The sequence below is a fragment of the Haliotis cracherodii genome, unplaced genomic scaffold (genome assembly GCF_022045235.1).
Source record: "Haliotis cracherodii isolate W230 unplaced genomic scaffold, xgHalCrac1.p SCAF_7, whole genome shotgun sequence".
NCBI classification, from domain to species: Eukaryota; Metazoa; Mollusca; class Gastropoda; order Lepetellida; family Haliotidae; genus Haliotis; species Haliotis cracherodii.
In genome coordinates, this window is record NW_027266330.1 from 32,987,658 (window position 1) to 32,998,939 (window position 11,282).

The following is an 11,282-nucleotide window of genomic DNA, read 5'->3' on the forward strand; positions in this document are numbered from 1 at the left end:
ATTATGAACTTAATTTGAAAATGAACACACAACAACTTTGAGATGATATGCATGTATTATGAACTTTGTTTAAACATGAACTTACAACAACATTGAATTATATTCTCCATGGAGGGCGATGTTTGATATTCGACACATGAACAGTTGAGAATGAAAATGGAGATGCGAATATGAATATAACTTTTGATCTTGGATGAGTTGCATTTGTTTTGATCCTTACACTGGTGATATATTGTAATCTGCTAGAAGTTGGAACATCCGTGAATCATCCTTACCCATAAGTGAAGATGAAGGTAGTCTGCAGAGGTATTTCGTTCATTATTATGGAATTATGTTCGTATTAGTATGCTAATTTGGATTTAACAACATCAGTTATATGTCGTGGATGCTTAATAGACATTTAGAACTTACTAGCATCACGTCTCCACCAAAATGGAAATGTTTCCTTATTTAGGTGAATTCTTTGTTCTAGTGTGTGTCCATCAATATTTACTTGCTCCAGATGATCCATAAGATCATGTGCATCACATCACATAAACAGTGCCCCCATACTGTGACGAGTTGCTGATAATCACAGCAATTATGAATATATTGACTCCATACTTCCGGGATTTTTCAAATGGCTAATTGGGTATGTTTTGATATATAATTTCAGTTCTTCCTTCTGAACTGTAAATGGGAGTAGACTGCATCAAAAAAGAATTATAAATGAGTCAGAAAAAAAACAGCCTGCGGTGCCTAATATTACGTTCACAAACTATCTATATTGTCACGTGACCACCGCCATACTGGTCTGAAGCTAAACACAGAGGCGAGAGGCAGTGAGAGGTCAGCTTGTTGAAACGTTGCCAACTGCCCCGACACCATATTTCTGTATTCCTGTCAGGAAATCGAGAATATAAAATATTGGCACAAAGTATATTGCCGTTGCCTTGTTTTCCTTTATTTCAAGCACAAGGAATCGGCAGCGTTTAAATAGAACTGATCTGCCAGTTTGTAGAATTTTCAGTGTAGGATACTTTCTCCAGGTTTGATTTGTTATCCTAAATTAACAAAGAATTGTATTTAGGGGAAAGAAACACACAGAGTTAATAATGATACAGTAATGAAATTGAAATTGAAAGAACTGTTGTGAAATTTGATTGTGTCTAATTTACCATCACTCATTCCTGCAACAGTGTGTGAAAAGTAATCTGCAGCTGGGAACTTGGGTGTGAAAAAATAATTGGAGTAAAAGATTAATGATTTTCAAAGATTGGATGTCTGAGATACCCATCAGCAATTTAAAATACCCATCAGCAAAATTTTTTGTGAAATACAAAAATATCTGTTATGAGTTGTTTGTTCTCCCTGCTGTGTTTTATTGTACGACAAACAACTCTCACTCGTTTATTTCTTTATATATCAACAGTATGTACAAATCAAATAAGAATATCCAAAAATATAAAATAAGCTTAATGACTAACGGGATCGGGTGGTCAGGCTCGCTGACTTGGTTGATGCATGTCATCGATCCCAGTTGCGTGGATCGATGCTCATGATATTAATCACTGGATTGTCTTTTCCAGACTCGATTATTTACAGACCGCCGTCATATAGCTGAGTGCAGCGTTAAACAAAAAAACAACCAACCAATCATTGAGTAGCATATGTAATGATGATTCTGCCGCAACTCCACTGGAGCAAGACGCAAGACGCGTGTAGAATAAGAGTTATCGTTCTTGTTTAATTAGTTCTCGGGTTTATGGGTCAATATGGAAACCTTCGAGAGGGGCACGAGTCTACATTCGGCTTGTCCCGGAATAGGACGAGTTGGTCACGAATGCCTGTTTCAGATGTACAAAGGTAATTTCACTTAGTAATTTCATTTAAACCACAGCTCCTTTGTCTTTGAACGTGCATCAACTAACTGGATTGTTGGGTAAACACCACTTGGCAGTGACGGAACTTTTTTCCATTTAATTTACATTGATTGGAGAACAATTTCGCGAAAAACGTGTGTCGCAACCGGGATTCAACTAAATTGGTGCTGAAGGCTAGCGAATGTACAGTGTCCTCACAGTAAAGCATAGAGTTCGTGAATATCGTTTAAAATATCGTTTTTTAAAATGTTGAACTCTTTGAATGTTGACCAAGGTTTAAATAGGTTAGAGCACTCTAGTGTCTAATGATCAGTGCCATTTTTACTATTAGACACCAGGCTGTTGCTTACACCAACACGAACGAACGGACACTTTGGACAGGGACTCATCTCTTAAAAATATATCATGTATGGCTGTGGATGAGTATGTCTTGCTTATTTTATTTCGATCATACAACTTGTATTGTTTGCAACCATATGTGTGAGTATGGTTTTACACGGCTTGTAGCACTATTAAAGCAATATCAGGGCAGGGGACACCCGAAATGGGCTTCACAAAATGTACCCAAGTGACGAAGGAACGCATTGACCACTTGGCTACCTAAACGCCAGCGTAGATGCAATGCCGATATTACAATTTTGAAGCAGCTACAGTTGTAGTTTTTTAGACAGAAGTCGCTGTGGAAAGGCGCCTGGCATAGATAGTATTCCATCTGGATGTTTAAAGTTTCAAAGTGTTATATCACCAATGTATAACATATTAAATGTTTGTCTTAGTATTGTTAATACCCCCTAGAAATCGTCGAAGTGAATAATTACTCTATACAAAAGAGATGTACATTCAACCCTTCTGACGCTTATCGTATAGAGGCTTAACCCTCACAAATGCAATTTATGATATAATTTTCTAAATAAAAGATTACAATCTTGGAGAGAATCTACTGGTGTTTTAAATGATGCTCAAAGTGGTTTTAGAAAAAAAGGTCCACTATGGACCCTAATCACACAGTTTCTTCAATTATACAAACTAGAAAGAGGATGAAAAAATCCACGTCAACGGCTTTCATGTATAATAATGGATATATATATATAATATTATATAAAACAAAATTTAAAAAGACTGTCAACAGAAATCTGTTATGGTATAAACTTTACGATGCTGGAGTAAATGGGAACATGATAGTAGCGCTTCGGTCACTTCATCTCGATGCTGTATGTAGTGCTTTGATGTTAATTATGACTTGAAGCAAAGATGTCTACTGTCTCCTATAATGTTTACGTTTTCATCAATGACGTGCTGGATGCTATGACTGATTCCAAAATTGGCATTAATAGAGATGTACCAAAATTGAACGTGTGCTGATGATATGATTTTATTTGCAGAATCTGAAGATGACTTTAACAAATTGCTACAAATATTAAATAAAGAATGTGAAACTAATGATACTGTTATCAACGTTGATAAGACCCATGTTGCACATTTTAGAAATCCAAGTGTCCAAAGAATAACACAACAGTTTTTTTGGTGGTAGTTCGGCTTTGAGTATTGTTACCTGTTATTGTTTATTGTTGAATGAGCATCTTGATTGTGATGCAATGGCAAAGGCTGCGGCCAAATAAGCTAACAGAGCTTAAGGTCTACTAAGTTCCAAAGTTAAGACAATCACAGGTATACATTTCAGCACTTTTCCATCTTCCCGAGGCAAGAGACTTAACTGACTATAAAGTCGAGTTTCCACCCTTGCTTAACTAGGCTGGTATTATGGAGTTACATTTTGGCTGGACAAACGAGTCGCGCAACGAAATCGAAATCCGCTTCGTAAACTGTCATGAAGATTTCGGTCGATTGCAGGATTTACAAAGCCAACTTGTTGTCAGCAGATATGTTCGAAATCTTTTCATATTTTTAATCAAGGTGCTTACGTGATTTGACGCATTTCGCGATGTATCGCGATGTATTTTAAAGTCAGTTCACTCTCTTGCCTCGAGAAGATGGCGCTTTTCTAAGTTATATGACACTGTTGTGCGGTCTGTCCTTAGTTACGGCGCATCTGCATGTGGTTACCGTGATGTATCTACTGTTAATGCGGTACACCAACGATCTATGAGTTTTTTTCTGGGCGTGGGCAGTTATGACACTAATCTTAACGGGTATACAGGGTTGATACCTCCGATTGTCAGACAGTGGATATGTATCGCTAGACAGTGGTGTCGTTTTCGAAATATGCCTGACCAATTAAAACACATGTCTTACAATGGGCGGAAAGGCTCGCCCCTAATCGCAATAATTGAGAGTCTAATTGAACATGCAGCATATTTTTTAACATCACCGCTGTTTTAGAAACGTTATTTTCAGCAAAATACATGATGTTCTTATGGAAAAATACCTGATATGTTCATACTATCACAATAAAACTCCTTATGTGGGATGTTTAAAGATGTTATTTTGAGTTGTATGCCTCTGAGTTACCGTACTGCCTTTGCAAAATTTAGATGCTGTAACGCGCCTTTAATAATTAAACAGGCATCTTGAAGGTTGAAGGCAGAGTGTGTTTTAACTGTAATTATCATATTGAAGGACATGTGTTTATTTCCTTTTCGATGATCTTAGATCTACCTTATTTACGAGTATAACGGCTAAAATGTCCAACCTTTCAAACCTGTCAAACAATGAGAAATTGTGTGTTCATTTGAAACAAAAGTTATATTTCACTGTTAAAACCTGCTTTTTAATATTACAATAATGTTTATCTGTATAATTATATCACATAGTTTTTGTATCGTCTCTCATAGTTTTATGCATGTTTTTTTATGAAGCGCAGTGGTCAGACGAAAATAAAATATGTTTGTCTGTCTGCAAATCTTCCTATTTGTACTGGTGAGTTGTTAATCTATGTTCTGTGATTTTACGGTCATTAACTAACAACAGGTTCGAACAAGATTGTTCGCCTGTAAACAGATAGATAGATAGATAGATAGATAGATAGATCGTGATGCCAAGAATTAACAAGAGGACAAAGTCGATAGCTCCCACAATTGTAAATACTTGCGTAAATAAATAAATGAAACGTGTTGCTATGGAAACTCGAAACAATTATTCTTTTTAAAACCCCAATTTCCAAAAGACACCATTTCACCACTAGACCTTATCAAGGTACCAAGTTTGGTAAGGAAATATTGTACCGTTCTTAAGATCTGCTCCGGAAACGACATCTTGCACGGACGGACTTTTGCTGTTGGTGGAGGTGAAACGGATGAAACGTTGCCAAGATCACAACTGTCCCAATTTTAAGCATGATATTGGCAACAAGGCGCTCCAAGAGATCGTCCAAGATCAACGAGACCCTGCAGCACCACAACAGCCTTGGGTCGCTGCGTCCGGGTCTTCCACCTTCGAATCATGACTCTCACCTTTCGTACATGTACCTGTAACACAATATCTTGATTAACGACCTATGTCTGCACCGACCGTTCCCGTTTACGTTTTTAGTTTACTGCATGTATGCAATCCGATGAGACATGGCTGTGATATTCAACATGTAATCTTCTCCCATTGTGTAGAATGACTACAATAAAAATGTATTGTGGTATTTGTCACCTCTTTAAATTTTGCCCATCGACCAGGAAAATATCTAGTCCATGTCTTCGTAACGTCACGACTAGACTATTGCAGCTGTAGTCATCATCTGGGAAAGCAATCTACTATGGCCCTCACAGAGTTGCACTGACTACCAGTGACGCAGCGATCATGTTCAAACTGCTGTGTACAATTCGCTCGGTTGTCTGTGTCTGTACCAGAACTCAGAGGGTCCTATATACCACCCCGAATATGTGCACGTCGATCTGCAAGTCAACAGCTGATGAGAGCGCCACAAGCCCTCAAGTCAAAGTATGGACACAAAACTGTCTGCTGAACTATAACTGTTCCATGGAACGAGATTCAAATGAATATCAGGAGATCTGAGGATTTCAAGAGCATATACGTTATACCCCCAAGACCATCCTATTAAAAAGAACACACGTCTGAGCGCCAATAAGCAAGGCTTCTATATGGATAAGATGCACTTAAGTTTAATTCCTTAGTTTATTATGTTGTTTATGTATGTACCACCGTGCCTTCCCGTGGGTCCAATGGCAGTAGTTGTGAACGTGTAATTTGAGCCTTTGGTGTTGCCAGTTATTCATGTATCATTGTGTAAACTAGTGAACATTCCGTGAATGAGCCTGTTCAGGAAAGACATTTCTTAATGCTTACCCTCCTTTACTCTTGTATGACCTATTTGTTACAAAAGTATATTCACAACAATTCCACTTTTAGTTCTAGAGTAATGAATCATCCAAGTCTCCTATGAGCGTATTAATTACGCAGGTGTTAGAAATTATTGTTGACGGCACTGGTATCATCAGTTTCAAGACGTGACTCCTAAATACATGTTCCTGATATAGTTGTACAACCGACTCTGCTTTTTAGTGTCTGATGAATAAAAAGGTTCATCTGTTGTATTGCGAAACCACAATGCAAACACAATCACTTCGCCATTTCAAGAAAACCTCAACACAAACTCAAGTCACACAGTATAATTTGATCTAATATTTTGTGCTGTAAGTTAAATGCTAACCTTGACTTGAAAATGATCTGGTCAAGATCTCTCATGTTACTATGTTTACATTTAGAACTTTGCTAACTCGATGAAACAGTTATTTAATGTAGCAACGTGAAGTGTGGAGTATGAACGCAGCTAAATTACACAATTAACTCTTCACCTTTTCTCATCTTGAAGACAAGAAAAGAAAGCCATCTGCAGTTTATGCGGAACGAACTACCGCGACGAAATAATACTTGTATCCCTAGAAATGTGACTGTTGTGTTTTTTAAGTCCATGTTACATGACATTTTGACAAACATATATGAAGAATAATAACTCTAAAAAAGGGTTTACCTTGAGGGTTAACTGTCAATAGGTTTATCTCACAGGTCTTTGATACATCTGTTATCGTAATGCACTTCAACAACCAACTCATGTGTAATGAATCTTCTGATAAGGAAATGGGTCCCTTTGGGAAGCATATAAAATGAAACCCAAGTTTATAGTGTCTGTAGCATCGACAGAGTCTCCAGAAACGACAAGAATGGTGCACCTGGGCTTCTGGCTACCTCTACTAGCCTTCCCCATGGTGGGGGCAGTTCTTCAAACGATTCAACTCCGACAAACTATCATAGCGAACTGTGATCTTATTTTTTCCGTTACATCAAATCCGCTCTGCTTAAACGATACCTTTATTAACGCATGTTCCAACTTTTTCGTCATGGCTGAAATCTGCAGGTGGACCCGATGTAATTTTGTTCCACAATACCCCGACTTCGCTTTGCTAGAGGTGGTTGAGTTCTCGGACATAGCTGGTTATCAGCAACTGGTGAACTTTTGTGGCGCCAACAACGTTCCATTGTGTCTGTTTGCAAGGGTCATGCTCCAACTAGCCCAACAACGTAATTCAGGTAAACTGTTTTTTATTGTTCGCAGATTGTTTCGTAAGCATACCATATCAAATCTGGTGTATACGTAAAGTGACCTTGAGAAGATAAGTTAGTTCATGGAATAAATTTTCCAGAATATTCTGCATCTTCAAGTGTAAATCAAGTTTTCAAAACTGGCATATTAAGCACGTATAAAAAATGTTAGTTCTGAATATATATCTGATTAAATATTTGCATTTCATAATCTTTCCAAGAATGGAGCTGTTTGTATCTTGGTACAGAATGTTTCACTATATGTTTCTTATGGCATTATTGTGTCATTATTGTCCACATGATGTCCAATACAAACTGAACATTTAGTTGCAGCATGCCCTCAGACAGGAGCAATCCTCTGTGTTCAGCCTGGTCTGTGTACCCCACTTTCCCAGATCCCCAACCGATCCTGCCCAATAGCTGGGACTGTGTGCTGCATAGTAAGTCTATGTACTGCGTGTATACTTAATGTAATGGGTCTCTGTGCAGTGCTGCGTCTCACAAGGGTGTCATTATCCTACCAGCGTGGACTTGGTCATTACTTTGTGAGCACCATGTCCATGCTTGTAATATACGTCTGAATAAAAGCGACAAAGCCCTTTCTATATTCCAAAGAAATCTCGAGTAGAGTCGATTGTAAGATTCCGACTTTATCACGAGCGCGCGTCTATGATTCACTTTCAAATAGTGATAAAACCATGTGTTCGCGAAAAAGCTGAGCGTATCCTGCCCTACCGGTGGTAACCGTCTTAAGCACCCAAAGGCAAGTCGTTTGTTCACCTGAAAAAAATATGGCAATATTGCATCGGACATCATTTTTGTAATCTTGATCGAACAAACTTGTGTCGATCTTTGAAATATTCGTTGAAAGATCATACTCAATTGAAACTCAAAGTTCGTGAAATATAGACGCCAAATGCTGATGCTGCTGGAATATTGCTCGTCATAAGGGGAAAGTCGAAGTCATCGAAGTCCTTTTGCATATATCTGTATAATGTTGTGTAAATTCATGTATGATCAAATAAGGTATCATTAACTATCTGCGTCCTCTTTCAGGCGCTACCCACAACTGCCATGACCACTACCACGCCAACAACTGGTACGTTAGATTAATGAGTGGAACTATATGGTATTGCAACTCATTACATTTTAACCGCCATTCAGTGGGATCACTGCAATATTTAGTGGGCGAGTCACCGCGAACTCCCCAACTCGCTGGGAAAACGTGCGGCCCTAAGATCTGCCCGGGGCGGTCGGGTAGCCTAGCGGTTAAAGTGTTGGCTCGTCACGCCGAAGACCCGGGTTCGATTCCCGAGTTCCAGAATTCCAGATTCGCCCTCATTATAGGTTTTCAGCACCATCCCAGTACACGTACTGAATGCGACGTTAAACCCAGTATCAATAAATAGCATCAATAAAGTGTATATCAAAACCCCGGATGGTTACACTACTGCCTAAAAGTTCATTCCCCTAACACGCGTTGAGAACGCGTGTAACACGCATGTGACACGGGTGCTCAACGGGTTGCACACGGGGTGAGCACCCGTTGGACACGGGTGTGCAACGGGTGTGCGTCGCGTGTGCAACCCGTTGCACACGCGTGTGCCACGCGTGTAACACGGGACCGGGTTCCAGTTGAAGTTGACAAATTTATCAAATGAATAGTGAGATAAAACAAAACAGTGAGATGTGAAATTTGAGTTAATGAGCGGCCATTGAGCTGTGCTCACCAGACCGTAAATACAAGGTCGGCCCATCTTAATTAGTGTTCGGTTGCTAGACTTTTATGGCATGAACCATTCCACTAGGGTCCAGTCTAGCCATTGTGGCTAGCCGACAGTAGAACAGTAGTGAATTTAGATGCGAGTTTAATGCTAGGGGAACCCCCGTGTTGACACGATTGTCGCGGGTTGGTAAATGTTCGCCATTAATAAAATGATTGTTTGTGGATTGCGAACATATTCATTTGCCCACACGAGTCATTCCATTTGATTGCAAATATAACGTTTTTCGTTCGCCAAATTTATGCTTTAGACAGTACAATTATGATATAGCCGTCACCACTACTAATGTCTCATTATTTCACGTAGGAATATGTCCCATTTCCCCACACCCCACTTTCTTTTTTGTATTTTGAAAGAATAAATAAAAGAAGGTTTTGTGTGGGACACTTTTATACTATTTATAAGAGGATGTTGTAAATGAATATGAACAGCCATGCTGTCTGACAGTTGATAGAATTTGAGATCTTCACAATCACCGGGTGTGACCATGTTGACAGAATCTCGTTAGGGTTTGTGATTTTTACATTTGCCCAATGACCATGGTGAGTATTGCTGGGGATACCAAACGTAACAGTTTATTATTAGAGGTTGTGAGTACCTATACCACGTAGATAGGATATCTTAAGGATTTTAATCCTTCTTTGAGAGGCATTTAGAAGTTGGAGTACTACGTTAGGAGAAGATTTATGGGTGACTTTAATCCTTTCTTTCTCTGTGGGTAATCCTTTCATGTTGATTGGAGGAAGTCACTCAACCAGGTCATGACAGGTCGTGAGTTTACTCACTAACTACTGTGAGCGTTTTTGGCATGACATCTTTTCTTGTGTAAACATAGAAACGATGCTCACTCACTGTTAATCTTCTGCAGTTTGCTGGCAAAGTGGGGATAAACCTCAGTGTCAAAGACGATCAAATTTAGTTCGAATCCTTGTTTATATGTGACATCTCCCAAATGGGGACATTTTCATAAACTTGGCAAGTGATGATGAATTTTAATATTAATATTATTATGGTTTATGAAATTGTTAATAAAACTTTAATAAAATTGTGCTTCACTCTCACGAAAAATATATTGTCTGTGAGTAAATTTATATGTCACGTTACATCGGCATTTTTCAGTGATATTGGGACTACATGAAACATGGCTGGTTTTACATTTCTGATACAGGTGCTTGACTGACTGAGTAGTTCATGATCAATAAGATATGTTTAAATCAGTCAAGTTTGCAACAATAGATGAATAAGTTGATACATTTGGACCGCAGTTACCGATTACCAACTTAAGACATAGAGACAGGGAGGAGATATATAACCAAACCTATGATCCTGTTGAGACAGTTGACAGTTAGAACGTTGGATTAAATGACAGTAACTAATTTGAACATTCCCCAGTTATATCATAAAATACATCATAACTCATAACAGTCCGAGAGACAGCTTCCAGACTTATACTAGTATTGAAGGGACAATAGCTTTTGACAGTTTAAAAGTAAACTCACCTTAAGGTGCTTGGCAAGTCAAAACTTACCTCCCTGTATATGTTTTTTAGGTTTGACAGCAACTATGCTTGTAGATTTCATAGATAGACATGACTGGTTAGCTAGATGTTATTACAATACGCGAAAATGTCTTAAAAGTCCACAGTTTGTTTAAAAGTACAAAAAGTGTGTTATAGATCTATCAACGTTTTCTTTTATTGAACATAATATTTGCACTATATTGCTGTAAGCTGTAAATAATCTAGCCTCCCCATGTACGTAACTTACATATATTTATGTATGACCAGAACAGCAAAAAAAGTTCTGGTAGATAGGTACCTCGGAGATTTAACGTGCGCTTTCCGACTTTAGCCTATCTCGCACACGGGGAAGCGTAAAAAAGCGTAATGATTGAATTAAGAAGTGCAAACACCCCCCCCCCCCCCCCCCCCCCACACACACACACACACAAAAAAAAAATTAAATTAAGTTTAGTCCTTGTAGTAGTCTCTTGGTCAGCTTCTCATCCTGGGGGTCGGGATTCTGGTAGAGACTCTTGGCAAGGAGGGCGGCGGTATTGGCGACGCTTGTAGTGGTTGATCGGAATGTCTGATTTTTCCACTAGTAAATAAAGTTCTTTGGTATGACCT

At 38.7% G+C, this 11,282-nt stretch overlaps 1 protein-coding gene across 1 annotated transcript; it reads left to right on the top strand.

Moving 5' to 3' along the window:
- Window positions 1-6,991: 6,991 nt before the first annotated feature.
- On the top strand, window positions 6,992-8,483 carry LOC139448811 (uncharacterized). The gene is made up of 3 exons (XM_071230342.1): window positions 6,992-7,358; window positions 7,698-7,810; window positions 8,427-8,483. Exons 1-3 carry the CDS (start codon window positions 6,992-6,994, stop codon window positions 8,481-8,483), a joined length of 537 nt encoding a protein of 178 aa, XP_071086443.1.
- Window positions 8,484-11,282: the final 2,799 nt, after the last annotated feature.